Raw genomic sequence first — 20,452 nt, 5'->3', positions numbered from 1 at the left:
AAAATTCTATTCCCAAATATGTACTTGAAGTTACCCTAAGGAATTAAGAGTTAGGGAATATCTGTTTCTTCTCCCAACCTACTAAGTTTCTGGTGATAAAATTAAGTGGAATAAAAAGAAATGTTTAAAAATCTCATCCTGTGCATTTACCAACATTAATTAAACGCATTTATTTAATTGTAACTTTTCTATGGAAAAAAGCTGAAAGCCGATAGGGACCTTCAGAGGCCCGATAGGATGCAAGGCATGAGAAGTTGAACCTTCAACCTCAAAACACTGACGTTAGGACACTCAGGACATTGGATTAAATAGCTATTAGCATTTACATGTAATATTATTAATTTTATCTACCAGTCTCGCTGACCAAGGGACAAAAGCAGCAACTTCGGCACATGTGAAGAAAAACAGTTATCAATCCACAAACAATGGTCTAAAGCAGGAATGTCAAATGTACAGCCCACGAGTTGGATTTGGCCCATGGGTCTCTAGACCAAACTCACACGCTGCATGGGGAACCTGCTGGCCATGGCATGTGGCAAATGGGCTGGACTTAGCACCAAATGCAGCACAAGGGGTCATTTCAGGATGCACTGTGCATGTGGTGCCCATGCCTGACCAGCGTGGGCTGTACCAGAACCAGTAGACACAGCAAGTCCAGTGCACACCGCATACAGCAAATGCCTTGCGTCAGCCCCTCATGCTGCAGGCAGCACGTGCCAGGCCCAAGGCTCATGCTGTGGGCAGCACAGGAGGTTGGTCTATGGTCCTATGCACTGTGTGCATAGCAAACACCAGAGCAGGGTAGGCATGTGCTGCCTGTGGTGCACAGCCTGCAAGCTGCACCACAGCTGCTACACACAACACAAGGGATCAGTCCCAATCTGGTCTGCAGACTAACCCAGCAACCCTACTCCATCTCACAGATGAGTTTGACACCCCGGTCTAAAGCATTCCGGCGATGAGGATCACTTAAATTCCTAAACAACAGCTGATAGTTGCAGCTTATTCAATACAAGGAAAGGAGCCCAAAGCAAGATGGCTAGGTTATACGGAGATCACTATTCTCTCCATACCTTGTGGGAATAATGAGGATCCATGATCCGTGCAAGACCGAAATCACCAATCTTCAGCACCAAGTCTTCAGTATTAATGAAAAGATTAGCTGGTTTGAGATCTCTGTGCAGAACGTTTGCAGAGTGAATATACTTAAGCCCACGTAGCAGCTGGTACATGAAAAGCCTGGCATGCTCTTCCAGTAAAGGGCCCTGCTCTAGCAGATTAGCCAGATCTGTCTCCATGTACTCTTGGACAATGTAAACACAGTTCAATTCTGTAAGGGAGCCCACATCATCTGTTAACTGGCTTCCATTGGGACCAAGAATTTCAAATAGTTTCACAATGTTATCATGGTCAAGTCTTCTAATAATTTTGATCTCACGTAGAGCATGTTTAACACTCTGGGGATCTGTAAGGACAATTTTCTTGATAGCCACTCTTTTGTCACAGTCAACATCGACAGCAGAAAAAACTAAGCCATTTCCACCACAGCCCAGTGCTTTCAAGTCCACATACCGTGAGCCCAGATCAAAACCATGAATGTTCATGAGACTTTCAAACTTTTCTGCCATTTCGAAATATTTACGATTTTTCCTCTTAAACTATCAAGCTTCTGTAAACACGCAGAGACGCTTCCACTGGTATTGAATGAAAGATCTTACAGAAAGGGAAAAGAAAACCTCGGCTTTGACTGCAAGACGGTTTCTTGACACTCTCGTTGCATTATTAGCCAACCAGGCCTGTTGTGTCCCCTTTAATATAGAGCTCAGCAGCTCTGTAACTCAAACTGAGCATAAGATAGAAAGATTGCAGCATTCATAGTTCAAGAAAGGTGCAGCATCTCTGCAGACATTAAAGAAAATACTCACAAGAAACTCAAACGGAATGAAATGACATACTATGCACTTAGCTCTACTGTGCTAAACTGGTTAACATTTAACAAAAATATGAATAAATATGCACGTAATAGGCTTCTATTAACATCCTCCTCCTCACAGTGCAGATACATTCAGTGTTGGACTGGTCCTGAGCAGCGTCATTCTCTGGTGCTGGTAAGCACTATTTTTTTCTTCCTTTTTTTCTCCTTTGTTTACAGTTTAGTTAAACAGGAAACTGGCAGCTCTTGATTTACAAAAGATGCCTTCTGTTAATGATCAGGTGGCTCCAGCTCACCACAATCACAATCAAAGCTACCATCCATTTTATTCCGTGACAACCTGAAAAGAGAGAAAACAGAAAATTTCCAATATTACCCAGAAATCCTTTCAAGTCTGCTTTAGACAAGCTGCATCCCACAAGTAACCAACCGTCTTTCACCATCTAATCTCAAAAAGGGAAAACAACCATATTTTAATAACTAGAATTAACATGTCCACTGTGTACTCTGGAAAAATTAATACCGACTTCAGCTACCAACCTACTTCTCAATTACTTTCCCTATATTTTTAATAATATATCATGCTAGCAGCAATAAAGTCAAAGATAGCAATTAGATTTGGATAAAGAAAAAAAACCGTAGCACATATTTTGACAATTCTCTAGGAAGACCACCTTTCATTGTAGCACAGTCAACAGCAACCATTTTCATTATACTGCTCATTTGTAAAATTTTGAAAATTTCCCTGTCGTTATACTATAATATACATTTTATTATTTTGTATGGTTGAGTGCAATTTTTCTAGACTAGGCAAAAGGAAACAAGTTCAGGCACCCCAAAGCCAAGCAGAAAAACACCCTGCTTTTTTATATATTTTTTATCTGTAACAACAAACCTATGTACGTAATCCTCAATGAGAAATATGTACTTCACAAAGCGTTTTCCACATAATATATGGCTATAAACTTACGAACATCTGCATACAAAACAACTGTAGGCATCAGACAGAAGCAGCCTAGCTCCAGTTAACAGCAGGCAGGTAAGCTCATTTGTGTGTGGCCATTCTCCCCACTCCATGGTGCACCTTGTCTCTAAGACTGTCTCTGGTACCCCAAGAATGAAGGCTTTCTCCACTTTCTGAACTCCAGTGCACGACTGGCATTTTTAAAACATGCAATTATTGGATAACAGACTTCTGTTTCTATACTTTCAACCCAGAATCAACTGGGTCTTTACAGCATGGGAAACTTCTATTTGCTTTGTCACTGATAGAGAGGTAACAGGACAATCGTTCCAAGAACTGGTAAGCCTGTATGACCTATCAGGTGGCTATCTAGAAAAACCCAAATCCTTATCATTTCGTATGAATACGATTTCACGTTGATTGATGTGTTTCAGTTTTCATATTCTCCCTTTCCCAAATCTCCTATTGCAAAAGCCCTGAAGAAAAACTTTTGTTTTGGGAGGTATCAAAAAGTATGCAATACTACTTCAAGGATTAAATCACATATTCATTCCAGATACCAGAAGGAAAAGAACACGCAGCACAGATCACATCACAAACCAGGTTATCAAGAAGCTCTTCACTAACATTACTGGCACTTCTAAGCCTCGCTAGTTTTCAGATCAGTATTATGTTCCGCTATCATGAATGCAATCCCTATTTGAGGTCTGGGGGAAGGGAACATACTAACTTTCTTGGTCCACTTTGCCACTCTCTGCAGTAATGGTGTAATCATTGAGGCCAGAAGTAATTTTTTTTCTTTTGTTTTGTTTTAAATTCTTGGTATCCCAAAGAAGGGCAACCCAACTGCTGCCTCTGTAAAATGCATGCAACATGTAACTTTTATTTAAAAGAAGACTACTTATTGGCTTCATGTTGCCAGCCCTGATATTAACTTAAAAATAACAATAGTTCCTCCAACAAGCTTCATTAATTTAAAGTGAAGAGTTGTTCAAGTGTGTAGCAACTTCAGTATGTTAATACTACACCAAGGAAATCATAAAACCAAACAAAACTGGTCTCCAAACATTAGCTAACACATTAGCATAGTGAAACAGACATTACCGCAGCTTTAAATACTGGCCTTTTGTCTTGTTAAAACAATATGAATAGAAACATTAAAAAGGTTTTTTTTTAATGGCCTAAGATTGGAGAGTGTAATCAACTTACTTTGCTATACATTATAAGAAGGTACTAAGGTTAATAATTTGAAGATGCCTGCTGGGTTCATTACAAATACAGGTCTCAGATAACTAAAAATTCACTAACATGCATATGCTTATCTGATATGATCATTACTGAACTGAATGCATTAGTGAATATTTATGTACCAATGGGTTTTAAGAGACCAGCAAGCTGATCCTTTGAGTGAGGTTTTTCATTGTACAGTATAAGTTAAGATTCCTTTCTTCTTTTAGTGTATTGATACAGTTCATTTAAGCAATCTAAATCTCTTGTGAACTGAGCATATGCACAAAACTAATTACAAACTGAATGGAAAATGATTTGAGCACTAGTTACGACTTTAAACCTCTTAAATTTACTTGTATATACTAGCTATCAGAAGAGGTCACAATATTTTAAACATTTATTGCTCTACCTTTAAGCTCATTTTCCAGTTATAATAGAATTTATGACCCTACCACAATGATCCTTTACATTAAGATGAAGTATTATCTTTCCTACTTAAGAAGCCAAAGTTACATTCTAGTGTTACTTAGCCCAGGGTGAAACAAGGAGCATCAAGCTCTTCTATGCGTCTTAATTCTCAAGAAACATCTTAGTGAATTGAGTCAATCAAGGTTTCAGCTTAGAGAACTCTGTCCTGTCCCAAGTCTAAATATTATTTTACAGTACCTACCTTACTGCTAATGCATGTATATCTAGACAGTCACCTACAGAGACAGCTTTGGCTTGTCATTGAATAACTGACTCAGTCTTAGAAGAATTGCATTTGAAGTTCTGCCTGCAAGTCAATTCAATTCACTAAGGCTTTACTTTCCTTTAAATATTTCTACAACTACTATGAAGATTCAGTTTTGCAGTTTTAATTCAGTCTCCATCAAGTCTTTCATGAAAACAAGGCATAAAGACACCTGCTCAAGAATCACCTTAAGAAACCTGTTTTTATATGTTCAGGTAATTTAAAAATATGAGTATTCTTATACGGTCTCTTGTCCCCCAGCTAAAAAGTCAAGTTTTTTATGCACAGCAACATAACAGCCTACATACAAGGTACAAGAAGATTTATGCTCTGCCAAATACCTGTATTTCAGTAGGTTTCACTAAGGAGGAAGATATCTAGCAAGTCCCTGGGAAAAAGAGTAAGGATGCAAGATTTGCTCATCTTCCCACCATCATCTCAAGACTTTCTTTTGTATTCTCAGTTTGGTGCGAAGTCAGAACAGAGTAACCAGTTAACTGTTGTATTTTAAGTGAAAAGGAAGTTGCAGACTAGTGCCTCCTCTAGTGGCCATAAAGACAACTAAAAACATTTTTTCAGCTACAAGTTAAATCCTTGCATTTACTATTAAGACTGGAATGGTTCAAAGGATCATAAGAAATGAAGGAGAGGAATGAACAAAATAAGTAAACCCACCCTTCTTTAGAGTTATTATATGTCTCAGTAAAGTGAAAGGGTAACAAATTATCTGGAACTTCACCCTTTTCAGCTCCCAAATAACCTCAAATGAAGCAGCAGGATTAGTTCTTTAACCCTTCAGTTTACTTTTTCAGCCCTGCCTTTTATATTTTATTTCTCATAAAATGTAAGATCTTGTATAACTTTTTAGACTTGTCAAAAGACACTTAGACACCCGTTGCTATCACATCGCAAAACCTACATTTTGAGCAGTTAGTCCGACAGATCCCTCTCAAAATTCCACATAAGGACGGATGTATGGAACTACTGACAATGACAAGAAAAGCAACCTGTTGCTATTCTTTTTTCAGTCATAAATATTCAATGCATTTTTTGTACAATTATTCAAGAACAGAACAGGCATAATAAAGATGACTTTGTAGGTTAAATATACCAAAACACAGCACACTGCAGAGGAGTAAAGGCCAGATTTTACCATACTTAGTACATGTGGAGATCATTCTTGGGCTCTACTGTTTACTGGTGGACTATTTGCAATGTACAGTACCAACCAAGAGAATTACTTAACTCCACTCTTTCCAAACAGAAAACCATCAATTAATTGGAAAATTACAATCTTTGTACAATCATATTTTACCTAAAAGTCAGCTCTGAAAAAATTCTGTGCAGCCAAGAAGTGAGCTACAGGAAAACCACCTTCCTTGAAACTGTCAGTACTGCTGAGCTGATATCTACGCAACTGACACCACTTTTAAAAACTAGCAAAATTTCTGCAGAGAAATTGCATTTTTCAGTAGCAATAAGAAACAGAGAAAGCCACTACTGTTAGGTATTACATATAGCAGTAATTTACCTACAGCTTTCACTAAAAATGCCAAGTGTTATATCAGCTATTTGCTGTTTCAGAATTCCTAGTTAGACTGCAAGATGCAACTTAATGTACATTTATATTGATGGTTTAATGATCAAGTAGTAACACAGAAGGAAAAACACAAGACTAAAGAGTTATCTAGAGGAAGCTATTATACAATGTGCTAAACCCTACCCTATCCCTTCAATTATAAAAATACAGAGCACATATGTATTTTTTTTTTTTAGATCAGCCACGTTGCAGTTAGTAGGCAGAGTGAGTCATCGTGGAACTCATGAAACTGCTGCTTTTCTAAAGCCTCCTACTAACTCCCTACAGTTATAGAGCTGTAAGCTAACAGCAGATGTTACTATTAGCTTATCAATTCTTGCAACAATTAATAGATGTCAGAAAACCCTTTTTGGAACAAACACCAATATTTAGAGAGCGTTAGTTTAATTTAATGAAAACAGTCACTATTCTAAGAGTTCTAGAGGACCCTGAACAAGTTAACCTTTGTTACAAAACCACCTTGCAAACTGCTGTTAAATCTGTTTAACCAAGATGTGATTTTTACCAGCATCTCAAGAAGTATCTGAAGTCTCAACACAGCCCTAGTCATTTGCTCTCGTTCTCTCTGTTTCAAGTGCAGTTTCCACTACCCATTTTCAGTGTCATATTGCACGACTACAGCTTAAAATCTGTTTTACGTCACCACTTTCTGGAATTCGTAAAGGGACGGTAAAGTTTGTTTCAGGCCATCACAATGCAATATATTCTGGGTTTTTTTGCTGGCAGCCATACCTGGAATACCGCCTGCCCTGGCTCAACCACAACAAAACACATCTTTCTTCACAATACAGCTCAATTTTACCACTCCAAGGCTGACCAGGAATGAAACTGAATTGAGAAGAAAGAGTCCTTCAGCATCAGTCACTGCTTTAACCATTACTACTCTGGTTGCATCTTTTAAAGATTATTTTCATGAGCGTTATTCTGCCTGGATTTTAAAACTACTTAAAAGCTGGCAAAATCATTGTTTCTCCTCAGGGGATGCCGTGAGGACCCTTCCTCTCCCCACAGCCCCTGCCACCACCCTGGCGGGGGATCTGGAGGGATGCTCAGTCCCGGGCAGGAGGCAGCGCCCTGCCCCCACCAGCCCGGCCGGCCGGCCAGGAGCAGCAGACAAAGAGGCTTCAGTGAACCAAGGGCAAAACTTGGGAGTTCAAAAGAGCCCAACCTTAACCCCCCCCCGGTCAGTGCCCTTCAGGGTGACACGTCCGCGTTCAGGGGGTTTCTGACATCGCACGTTCAGTGCCCCCATCCCGCCCGGACTTGTTGAAGAAGCGGGGCCGAGCGGGACTCCCCGCGGAGGGGGCGGCCGCGGGGCCCGGCTCCCTCCTCCCGCCCAGCGCCCGCGCGGCCCCGGCACGCGGCTCCCCGGCCTTTCCCGGCCCGGCGCCGCCGCAGTGCGGAGGAGGCCGCGCGGCCGCGGGGGGCGGGGAGGGGGGCACGGGCCGCGCCGGGAACAAAGCGCCTTTGTGCGGCGGGGCCCGCCCGGCCCTGCCCGGCCCGCGACCCCCGCCCGCCCGGCCGCCGATAGCGCCGGCGCCATTGCCGCACTCACGGGGCGTCCCCGGCTCATTGGGGGGATGCGCTGCACCGACCGCGGGACTCCCCGGCCCCGAGCGCCGTCTCCGCGCGGGCTCCCGCCTGCCTTGCGCCCGCCGCAGCCGCCGCCATGTAACCCGGCTCCGGGGGCAGAGAGGGGAAGGGAGCGGCGGCACCGCCCCCGAGGCGGGACCGGGCCGGGCCGGGCTCCGCCTCCTGGGGAGGTGCCGCCTGGTGGGGGGGAGAGAGAGAGAGAAGGAGAGGGCGCAACTGCCGAGACACGACGCCCCGCCCCGCCCCGCCCCGCCGGCGGTTACCTCAGGAGCCCGCGCTAACGCGGGCCGTCATGCTCAGCAGGCGGCTGCCCGGGCGGGGGCACTTTCGCAGGCCATGAGCTGACTGCTTTTGTGCCACGAGGCGCCTGCTGCCTGGGACAGGCCCCACGAGGGCTCCAAGGCTCAGGGGCCCCGGAAGTTTGTGCCCAGACCCGACCTTTGTCGCCGGATGGCTCCTCCAGCCCCCCTGGGAGAGCCAGGAGGGCACGTGCAGAGCCCAAGAACTGCTCTGCCCCAGGACAAGCGCTGGTACAACTGATCCCGGGAGCAGGTTTGCTCCCAGCCTTCAAGAAAAAGCAAATCACCTCCTGAGCCAAGACCCTGCATTTGAAAGAGGCCCTGGCCCTGCAGCCTAGTGCTCTTCTGCTCTTACCGCTTGCGCTGCCTTTGCCCAATAGCAGAAGGAAGGCCCTAGGGTTGCTTTCAAGCTGGTTATTCGCTGGTCTCGGTTGCTTTACAGACACTTCCAAGCACCCCACTGGATGAAGACATGCGTTTATAGCAGTCTTTTGCTAGGCAGAGCCATTTTGCTTAGGGCACTGGCACAAAATAGAAAAGGGCTTTTGTAGCACATGCCTCTATTAACTCTTTGCCACTCTACTGACACACTTTTTAGACCCAGCCTGGTGGTTATTAAGAAAAAGAAAATACACATAGATGGAGAAACAACTATACAGAAGATGGAAGGGCCAGGCTGACAGGCATAAAGTTAAGGCTTCTCTATGCACAGTTACAGTACAGTACAACCCCCAAGTTACACGTATATTGTGTTCCTGAGAAACCTCACGTATGTCGAATTTGCACAACTCAAGGTGAATTTTCGCATAGGAAATAATAGAAAAGAGAGGGGTTGCAGTCCTCAGACCTCACATTTATGGCACCAGAGGTACCAAATAAAGTAGTGGCTGAAAAAGGTTTTATTTATTATGTTGCAAAACATATTGTAAATATATTTATTCAGTTACATTATAAGAAATGCACACAAAAAATACAAAATAGACATACAACAATTTTCAATCATCAATGGGGAGCCGAGTCTTCACCCAGGTCAGACACCTCAAAAGATGGCTGTGATCTCTCTCCCCCTGAAGTGGAAGGCTGAGAGTTGGCTGATTGAGTCGCGATAGTGCTGTCCCGCTTCCTGAAGAACTTGTCCAAGTAAGACTGCACCGAGCAGCGCCGCTCCTCCCTGTAAAGCTCCGTGTGGCAGGCACTGGCTTCCTTCATCAGCCTGGCAACCATAGGACTTCTTTCATGATTGGGGTCATTTTTGTCAAAGAAGGCTAGGTAACCATCCAAAAGTTTGACTGTATCAGCCATGCCTTTCATTGTGAGAACTCAGGGGGAGGGCCTTTCATTTTCTTCCATGGGCTCTTTCTCTTCACAGTGCTCCCTATCCAGCTCAAGAAGATCCTCATTTGAGAGTTCCTCCCTATGGGAATTGAACAGCTCAGCCACGTTTTCCTAGTTGAACTGCTCAAAACCCACACTCTTAGCCATCTCAACGATCTCATCATGCCTTGCATCACTGATAAATTCGTCAGCAGCAAAGCCTTGGAAATCATTCACAACAGCAGGCCAGATGTTTTTCCAGACACCATTAAAGCACTGCTGCATAATATCATTCCAGGCGTCTCCGATGTCGTCTATGGCCATCTTGATGTTAAATTTCTTCCAAAATTCCTTAATGTTCGTCTTTTTCTTTGACTGCGTCTCATTGATAAACTGCTTGAAGGTCCTCTGTAGATAATAGCTCTTGAAAACTTGACTAACGCCCTGATCCATGGGCTGGATAAGCAACGTTGTGTTTGGTGTCAAGAACAGCACCTTAATGTTCTCACTCAGGTCGCCAAGGCTTAGGGGGTGTCCTGGAGCATTATCAAGAAGCAGCAGAATTTTGAAAGGAAGATTTTGCCTGTCACAGTAAGCCCTCAATTCCAAATGCAGCAGACTGGAAAAATAATCTCCAAACAATGATCCAGTAACCCATCCTTTCCAATTTGCTCTCCAACAAACAGGCAGGTGTCCCTTTGCATAACCCTTAAGCGCCCAAGGGTTTTTGGTGTGGTAAACCATCAACAGTTTGAGCTTGAAGTCACCAGCTGCATTCGCTCCAAACAGCAGTGTGCAGCAATCCTTCACAGCCTTGAACCCTGGTGCGGTTTTCTCCTCGACTGAGATAACGTTCGACTTGGCATCTGTTTCCAGAAGAGTCTGGTTTCTTCCAAGTTGAAAACTTGCCTCGGATTGTAGCTTCCTTCCTCAATGGTAGGTTCTAGGATTGAAGGAAATTTGCCTGCAGCACTTCTATCAGCAGCTGCTGCTTTGCCCATCAGTTTGAGATTATGAAATCCTTGGTGTGCTATCAAAACTGTCAAACCATCCGGCACTTGCATTAAATCGCTTGGCTACAGGACCATCATGTTTTAACACTTCATAAGAGCTGTTTGCCTTTGTTTGAATCACCTGGGTCGAAAGCAGTGTGTGTTCTTGATTCTGGTCAATTTGAGTTCCATTTTCTCCATAATAGCCAACCTTGTTAATGAAACATGGGCAGTATATAAACGTGTAGCACTCTTATAGGACTCCTTAATTTTCTCCACATAGTCCCATGTTGTATGGGGAGTTGACTCACTGAGCACTGTATCACACCTAATTTCCTTTGTCTTCTCACCTCTTTCGTATCTCTTCACAACTTCAAGTTTTTTTTCCAAAGTTATAGCTTTTCTTTCCCTTGTAGAGGCGGAAGCACTTGTAGAATCACTATTAGAAGCATTCATCTTGAACACAATGGTGACACTGAGGCTGAGAGAGCCTTCAGAATCCTGCTTGGGAACCCAAGCTGCACATGACTCCATTTGACTCAGTCTGTGCATCTCGCATATATATGTGAATGACCTGTGTCTCGGGGTGTATTTTTCTGCTTGAGTGTTAATATTAATTCGCATAAACGCGAGACTCAGGTAACTTGAATATGCGTAAAACAGGGGTCTGCTGTACTAGCAACTCCACACCAAGTCCCCATTTGGATGGCTACTAAGTACAAGGTAGCTCATGTCACTCTAAGAATGGTCTGAGGTATCTTGCACAAAGACCCATAGTGCTTGCAAACAAGCTGACTCGGGTGCCAACACTGGTTTAGTTAGAGAATAGATAGACCTATGCACTCAGTTTACCCTGCTTCTCATAAGGGATTGTAAATGCATATCCTAGTCTACTGTATAGTAACCAGCTCCTGTGTAGACCTGCACCTCAAGACATAAGTACCTGAAGGTAATTAGTTATAAAATAGAGTTGCAGAAGTCCAGTGTGAACAGAATCCTTTGCAGGATCAACAGGGGGAAGAGAGAGAGTAGCTATGCCAGGGGCAGGCAATTATTTCGGGTGGAGGGCTGCTTACCGAGTTTTGGCAAGCTGTCAACGGCCACATGGGTAGCCTTGCTCCTTGACAGGTGCCCAGCTCTGTTCACCATCTGTGACCAGAAGTCCTGCCCTGACCTTTGCAACTAGAAGTCCCTCCCCTTGCCCCCAGTGAGGGATTTTACCATCTCGGATCCTGAAAAATACCAAATTATATTCTAAAAAGCGAACATCTACAACATTAATTTGATTTCAAAAAATATTTTTGTCTTGATGTACATGCATTTGCGTAGTGCACAACAACTTAAAGTCTTACTCTTGTAGATTGTGGGGGTGGGTATGTGCAGTGAGGGAGCATGCAGGTGGGTGTGGATATGTGGGGTGTGGGGGGAAGGTGGCTGCAGTGTGTGGGGAAGTGTGGGTGCATGTGTATGGTGGGGTGTGCGTGTGGCACGCACCCTATGAACACACACACGCACCCTGCTCCCCTCTACCAGCATGGTCCCATGTTTCGCAGTCCAGGGATGCAGATGGGGGCTACAGCCAGGTGGTGCCAGAGCAGGGCGGGGGCAGGAAACCAGGCATCTGGCTGGGGATGAGGTGGGGCTGAGTTGTTCAAGTCTGCAAGCCTGCTGAGGGCTCCCTCTGGGTCCTACTGCCCTGGGCGCCTGTCAGCTTTGACAGGCAGCTGGGAGTGAATAAATGTTAATTTAGTAAATTTTTAGGGGCCCCTTGGGCTAGATAGAATGGCCTGGCAGGCCTGATTCAGCCTGTGGGGTGTATTTTGCCCACCCCTGCTATAGCATTGAGATATAACTGTTAACCCACGATACAAAGTCTAGTATAGACATGAGCAGGGTGCAATTTGTATGATTATGTCAATATTTAAAATGTCACTTAACTACTCCTTTACATAAGAAAGGAAAACTGCAGTTTTTCTGAATTACCTCATTTATCTGCTACTCAGGCACCGTACTGCTTGTCCCCTCCTTGATCTGCCATGTGCCACACAGAGGTTGCCCATGCCACAGATCAACCACCCCTGACATAGACTGTAATAGGCTGCAAGCTGCTTAATGGAAATATGGTATAGCATTTGTTCAACCAAATTTTGGATAAGAGAAGAAGCAAAGGAAATGAACAGGCAAGAGAATGTAAGAGGTGACAACAGTTTACAGAATTCAGCGAGAGGTAACAATTTCTGAGGTGGGGGTATCTTTTATTGGGCTAACTGTAAGGTTGGGAAAAAGAAGCTTTTGAAAGCACATGTCACCTGATGACTAATGTCTTGCATTTGAAAGCCTGTCTCTTCAGTCATGAACTGACTGTGGTTCTTGTCAATCAGTACACCTTAAAAAATACTTCTTAAAAACTGTGTGTTTGAAACATAGACAAGTTCTTTTCCTTAACAGGCTGGCTACCTGCCAGAAGCTTTTTAAGACTTTAGGACTTGGAGAATTTAAGACTAGTTTTTTTTCAAGTATTAATAAGATAGTTATTTCTTTAGCAAAATGCACACTTCATAAATTCTAATAATTTGCTTGATATATGCCTTACCTGTACAGTGTGATCATTTATGGTCTTATCTATATTTCATTATTAACTTTGCTAGTAAAATTTATCTATGTCTCTCTTTGTAAATGTTGGTAAAACTAATTCTTCAGACTTTTCTTGATTTCCAGAATACTGGGGGGGAGGGGGAGGGGGAGGAAGAGGAGGGGTTAACAAACACCTGTTAAGTTTTCTATACAGTGCTGCAACATGGTCGATCCAGCTAGCCACAATAATACCAGCCGTGAGGATAGCTGACCTGCTCTATATGTTGCCGAATTGACTATCAAGGAAGTCAGAGGCCTCGATGGCTTGTTTACTGGAATTATTTGATCATTACTGATTGCTTGCAAGGCTTCCATAGTCATTTACACCACCAAGAGACATGACTAGGCAGTACAATAAATTTGCTCATTAATGCATATAGTTCCTTCAGCGGGCAGAAACTGTTGTTGACCAAGTTTGATCATACGAGTATAATTTGTTCAAATTTCTGTCATTAAGTAGTTTAAAACAGCCTTGTTAGCAAGCTAGTTGCAGGCAAGCTAAGGGGGCAGGCTTTGATCATTTGAAAATTAACATCTTTATACACAGCTACAGTGACTCAGATCCTATTTGGATCTGGTCTGTAATCTTGGTCAGAAGGCGGGGTAGATATGTACAATTAGGCTAGGGTTAGACATTCAAAAAATCTAATCTGGCTAGGCTGAAACAGTTTGTAACTGGACAGACATTCTCTCTGGGTTAAGGAAATTCAGGCATGTGCCTGCAGTGGCTCAGGCTAGAAGCTGGGGGGCACTAGACATGGGTGACTGGTGCCTCCTGAATGGGGGGGGCACTTGCCCACCCAGTGGCCAGTCAGCGACCAATCGTGCAGATGTGGAAGTACCAGTAGGGGAATGGTGGAGATTACTTCTGGTGCCCCCACTCCCCAGCCAGTGTTTTCAGGGGGAGCACCAGCACTCTCGCCAGCCCCCTCTAATCACCTAAGCGGGGGACACTGCTGTCAGGGGATGCACCAACGTTCTCAGGGGGTGTACGTGCACCCCCATGTATCACCATTGGTGCTAGATCAGCCCTCCCTTGTACAGTACTGAGCTGAGGGGGGGCGAGGCCAGACCCTGGCAGGACGTTCTGACTGGGGAGGTCTGCCTGCACCATCCCAGGCTTTTTTCTGCTGGCTGCTCAAGGGGTGGGAGTGTTGTCAGACCCCAGTCCCATGCTAGCACTCTAAGGCAAGGGGAGTGTGTAGTGCATGCATCAGTTGATGATACTGAGCTTTTCAGTCTCTCTCCCTGCTTCTTTATATTGTCTGCAGCAAACTGACAGGCAAGGAAGCCAGCAGGAGACTGATAATCATGCTTATCACCTCATCAGCAAAACAATAGCCTCTCTCTATTAGTTGAAACTCTTCTTAAACAGTTTATCAGCTGACCTGTTAAATAGCTCCAAAATTCCTTAATTGGTCACTGTTCTGTCTGCCTGTCCCAACTGGAGATGCACAGACACCTCAGCATTAGCTAGCATACCACATACCTAGGATCCATGGGACCGGGGTCTGTGCTGTGGCAGATGGGGGATTCCTGTTTAAGCAGCAAGCACTGAGGGAGGCAGAGGGCAGGGGGAAGCCAGACAAACCCTGCTGTGCCTGCAGTCTCTGCTGAGCTCCAGCCAGGGAGCAGAGGGGAGGGGCCAGCGCTGCTGTGGAGCAGAGAGCCCAACCCAGCCCAGAGAGCATGCTGGCATGTTGCGGGAGTCTGGTTTATCTGAAACGAGCAAGGGGTCTGGGACAGACATTGCATAAACCAGTTTGACCCAAATCAGTTAAGTCTTGATACTACATTCAACCAGGTTTATCTCAAATCAGTTTCAGCCATTTTCAGACTGGTTTGTGTGCACTGAACATCCGTTATGTTACAGGTTTAAACCAGTTTCTGCTCACTTAAACCAGTTTATGTGTAATGTCTGTCCCTTACAGACTAACAGGCTTTCCTGAACCCAAGTTCACTTCATCAGATGCTGTAGTCTCAGTGCCATTGTTGACTCCAACTCCTCTTCCCGTGTACCTACTACATCTGCAGTCTGCCCACCTGAACTTCACTACTTCCCCCTGAGCACTGCAACTAATTCCCTTGCCAAAGATGAGGTGAGAAAAATCCCGTTTTCCTGTAAATGCCCACCAACAAAACAAAATGGAGCAAAAGTCAGCTAACGTTTTTCTAAGCTTTCCCCCAGCAATTTCAGAGCTTTCACAGTAATTTATACATAAATCATAACTGACAGGAAGAAATCAGACTCGGATTTTTCACATTTTCAGAAAAAAGACATAAAAAAATAGTGAGTTTTTACGTAAAAGGAAGCAGTCAATATGCTGCTTGCAAATCAGTTTCACTATAACTTCTTGAGAAAGTGTGGAGTTTCCCCATGCGTCTTGTTAGCATAGTATGAGTCACAAAGTGGATAACATTACAACATCGGATCCCCTTTATAAAAAACTTCATACTTCCTTTAGTTAACAGATTAGCTCATGGGACAGAAACAAATAAGCAAATTTTACACGGGAATCAACGTAAGGCTCTACGATTCCATTTGCTACTTTGCGGACAGTGGAGTGAAACTTAGTTGAATTACCACATGGTAGCTCCATAGAACTGTTGAACCTAAAACTGAATTACCTGTTAAAACTAGAACAGTCATCTTCCAGCCTCCACTGAGCTATTATTTCTTTCCTACCAACTTCTGTAGCTTTATTCTAGCAGAAGTAATATGCTATACTTACTTTTAATTAATTACCATTAATGCTCTAGTTTAACCAGATGTGTTGTTACTAACTCTCCTGTTGGCAGAAGTTACAAACCCAAAGAAGTGTCTTGTATGCAATTCTACTAACCTAAGTCTGCTGGCTCAGTGCCAGCACCTTAAGCACATAGAACAATGGGCCAGATGGTCTCATAGTTTACATCAGGGGTAGACAACTTTTTTTGGCCGGAGTGCCAAAAAATCCACAATGTCTACCTTGGGAGTGCCGACATGCCAGAGCCCAGAGCAGCTGTTTACAGCCTCCCAGCTGCAGCCAGCCCACAGAGCCCAGTCTGCTTGCAGCAGGGCTTGCAGCCTTCCAGCTGCCTGCTGGGAGCAGCCTGGGCTCATGGCTGGCGGTGATGTGCCAGGGCGTGCTGACCCCTGCTTACATGCTGAAGTGTAGCAACTTACTACAAAGCCTGCCTACTAATTCTACATGCAGGCTAAAGCCTGCTACTTGGTGTGTGATGCCATACTGTATTGACTTGCAACACTAAGGGGGTTGGACCACATGGCTCAAGTTCTCTTTACAATTTTATTATTCTAAAAATGGTCCCCCTATGGGACATGGGGCTGGAAGCGAGGTGGGAGAGAAGGCAGGATGGAAGGAAACAATTCACACCCTCCCCCACAAGCAAAATGCTGCAGGGAAAAGGATATGTATCCATTCTTGAGCTCTGGAAATTACAATTTTTTTGTGGCTCAGCACAACAGAAACCTGCTTGTGGAGAGGGATTGTGGGCTTGATATCAAGACTGCCAGGGGCTTGAAAGATTGCTGCATTTATTCATGTGTGACTGCAGACTCCTCCTAGGCACAGTCATTCAGTCCATGTCCCCTCGTATTTTAACTCTTCAGTAGGAATTTGTAGCTAGTTTCAAAACACGTTTCTCCTCCCTCCCTTCCCACCTGGGCTGGCTAGAAGAATATCCAGTGCCACCCACCCCACATGGAAACACACATCCAAGCTTCAGTAGAGTCTGTTGATCCCAGATAGGCCTCATCAGCCACCTTTGGACACAGAGATAAGACAGTCATAGAAGACAATCATCCTTGACTGCCAGAGATTGCTGAAGAGTATGTCACCACATACCGCATTTTGTGGAAAAGACTAACACTGCATGCATGAAAAACATGATCCATCAGGCTGAGTAAAACCTCCATAGCTCTATCTCTTTTTATCTCAGCATTCCTAGAAAGTCTTCAAGAGTCCTCAGCGCAAGAAAGAAAAAGGGGACATATCAGAAATTCGCACGTGTGAGTTGGGGTCACTGTAAAGACAAGGAGAAAGTAAAGAAATGTACTAAATGTATATTACCATCTCCTGAATATCTGTGTAAAAAAACAAGCGGAAGTCAAGTTCCAGATAATTTTAACCATGTTACAGTCTCCACCATATGTCTGTTACTGAGCAACACAATGACTCGAACAAATAGCCACCACTGATACAGAAGGGCTATAAAAGTCACCTGTTATCCTGTGCTAGCACAATGAATCCGGGGAACTGGGAGGCCTTCCTCTCTTCTTACTCTCCCTTTCTTTTCTCAGAGGACAGTGAACAGAAGGCACTGGGGTTTTTGTCAATGTTAGCTCCCACACTGACTCCTGCACACCTCTTCAACCGCAAGGTGGGACAACAGGTGAACTGAGCAGTTTCTACAGTTTTTTAATACAACTTGGAACTTATGACCAAAATGTGACCAGTCCAAAATATGACCAAAATGTGACTGGCTTCTATGCATTTCATATTACAGTTCCATTAATGACTGAATAGCTGTTATGACCAGGTTGCAGACAAGAATGGGTATATAACTTGGGGGAAAGGATAAGCAGCAGCAGAATTGCAGATTTTCTGTTCAAATCAGTGACAAGGATTAGAGCTCTGGCCACTCCAAAGGGCCTACAATTCAGGGCAGTCTATAAAAAGTGCAGAAGTGAAATAGATGTCACACAGCCAAACATTAGAGGTTTGAGTGGTTCCTTGCATTAAAAAGGTAGAAGCAGCAATAATAATAATAATAATAATAATAATAATAATAATAATAATAATAATAATATCAGAAAGTACGAGCGACTCAGCATTTACAAACCCTTCAACCAATACAATAATTATCTTACTGCAGCCATGGACCCGAAGAAATGAAAGCTCCCAGTTTACAGCAACAAGAAGGAAAGAGTTCCTGCAGCTTCCCAAAGGCCCTTGTACAATCCTCCATTGCACTGCATGCAAACTCTACAGCCAGGTTTGCCATTTGAAGCAGCTAGAAATGTCACAAGACCCTGATGCTTGTTCTGCAGCAACAGTGTTACAAATGGAGTTCAGTGAACATAGTTGTCCATAAAGGGATGACAGTAGGGATTACTCACCCTGTGCAGCATGCTCCTTCTTAAGCAAGTTTTAAATTACATGGCAAACTGCCATGTGAGTTAGCGCTGTTTCTTGCACCATCAGTACCACATCTGTTTCTGTAGCTAACCTGAGATGGAGGTGGTATGGTACAGTACACTGCAGCATTGTATCTGAGCTAAAATACACTTCTGATTTTATGAGGTCTAGGCGGAGACAGAGCAAATGATGAACACCACATCCACAAAGAGAATACGTCATAGTTGAAGTGAGGATTATAGATCTTGGTTAGCTGGCAACTCACTGTTTATTCTGTGCAGATGCTAATTCTCTTCTGTCTTCTGAGGGCAGAATTTATCAGACTTTCTCCATGTCCTCTAACATGAAGGAAAGGAGAGGATCCAGATGAAACCAGTCATGCAGGAAAGTCTCTATCCCTTTCTTTGCCATTTATATTTCTAATTTAGTAATACGTATGTGTGTGGGCAAGCAAATAAGTTTGACATGCCCAGAATTCAATTGTAAACATGACACATTGTTGTTTACAGCCATCTAATCTAGTAAATTGCTAATCCACATTACATACATTTTCTGCTCCTAAATAAATGCCTGTAGATGGCTCAACCAATATGTTGCAGTACTTTATAGCCAAGTACATAATACTGGAGCTTGTGTTTGATTAGGCAGAGCATGCCATCCCTTTCTAATACATTCGGAAATATTGTGATCATCGTAAATAAAAATGCACAATGAGAGGGAAGTGTCCTAAAACGCCAGTAAACCAGCCAATTAAAAACTGGTTATAACTGAAATAATGTAAGTAGTCACATAACCCATGGAAGTGCCAAAAGTTCAAATAGCAAATACTAGTGCAATACTCAAATCCAGCACATGCCACAACTAATCTTTCAGAATGTGTGAAATATTTGTAATTAGCCCCACCCATTCAGAATGGCAATTAGATAGAGAACATACTAGGTTGTAAAGGTCACCCAAGGAGACTAAGTACCTCCAGTGTTTTGCTTCAGTTGCATAATTCAGTGCACTTTTCCAGGAAATTTTTGTTTTTTGGAATGCGTACACTGCCCAAAGGTTCTGAGACCTTTGGAGTAGAGATTTATTTTAAATGAAAATATGAGATTTAAATAGCTTTGTCCTAAGCAGCAGTATCCTTCTATTGTAACTTAGATTTGAAATACAAAGCAAAACATTTACTCCAGCCTACCTTAGGAATTTAGCTTAAATAGCAGATGCCAAATACATGCAAAAGCAACTGGAAACTGGAGGTGCCTTAAAGACTCCTGATTTTGAAACTGTGGGTGCAATGTGAAATCAAGAAGCAAAGGCCCTTAGTTTCAAAGTATCTGAAACTGGTAACATCCCGCCCCCCATCACCGCAAATCACTGCTTCACACTAATAATCAGTTTCCTCCTGAGAAGTTTTAAAAGAACATTTTACATCCTTGTTAGTAGCAGAGGTAGAAAGCTCCATCTATCAAAACAGCCATGATGTTCGTAGTCTACATTTTAAGACCGTATCTCCAAATGCTCACTCACTCAAAATCCTTAGTTTTGTATAGTCCAAATGATATAGAGAGTCTCCTGCATACTACTCCCACTGGAATGAGTAAAACTTGACAGTTAAACTTAATTTGAAAGAGGTACGTACAGTATTACCTCCTCATTTGATGGAGTTAGGGTGTCTTAGTTGGACTTTTACCAACTTCAGGATTCACCTGCATTCTAAAATCGGGAAAAAGGCTGCAGGAGATTACTAGGGGCTAAACATAGGGAAACCATCAGCATCCTTCTGCAAAAATAGACAAGACCAGAGTAACAGTCATGTGATGATACAAAACAAAAGAAATGGCGCATCCAGACAGGGGAAGGTGAAATAGTAATACAGTAAAAGCTGCGTTATCCGACAGTTTACCATCCAAAATGCTCTGTTAACTGGCATCTGTCATAGACGGCAATACAAATCTTCCTTCATGTATCCGGAAAAATTCTGATAGCCATCCAGCATCTTGCCATGCGCTTCTTATGAATCGGTTGCTT

The 20,452-nt window shown here is 43.4% G+C and overlaps 1 protein-coding gene across 2 annotated transcripts in view; it reads right to left on the bottom strand.

Annotated features, from left to right (window-relative positions):
* MAPK6 (mitogen-activated protein kinase 6) overlaps nt 1-20,452 on the bottom strand; it is a 46,214-nt gene that overhangs the window by 14,018 nt on the left and 11,744 nt on the right. The window contains exons 1-2 of one of the 2 annotated variants that reach the window (XM_090028593.1): nt 8,016-8,173; nt 1,074-2,273 (exon numbers count right to left, since the gene is read on the bottom strand). In XM_090028593.1, the coding sequence (XP_089884719.1) occupies nt 1,074-1,628 (555 nt within the window). In that variant the 5' untranslated portion in view covers nt 1,629-2,273; nt 8,016-8,173. Of the gene's footprint in view, nt 1-1,073; nt 2,274-8,015; nt 8,174-20,452 lie in introns of those variants that run through there. The other variant, XM_090028594.1, reaches the window with a different exon arrangement.

Source organism: Crocodylus siamensis, chromosome 15 (assembly GCF_052110815.1).
Source record: "Crocodylus siamensis isolate JL-2025a chromosome 15, ASM5211081v1, whole genome shotgun sequence".
Classification (NCBI taxonomy): Eukaryota; Metazoa; Chordata; order Crocodylia; family Crocodylidae; genus Crocodylus; species Crocodylus siamensis.
The sequence above is the reverse complement of the archived record's forward strand: the minus strand, read 5'-3'. Positions and strand labels throughout refer to the sequence as shown.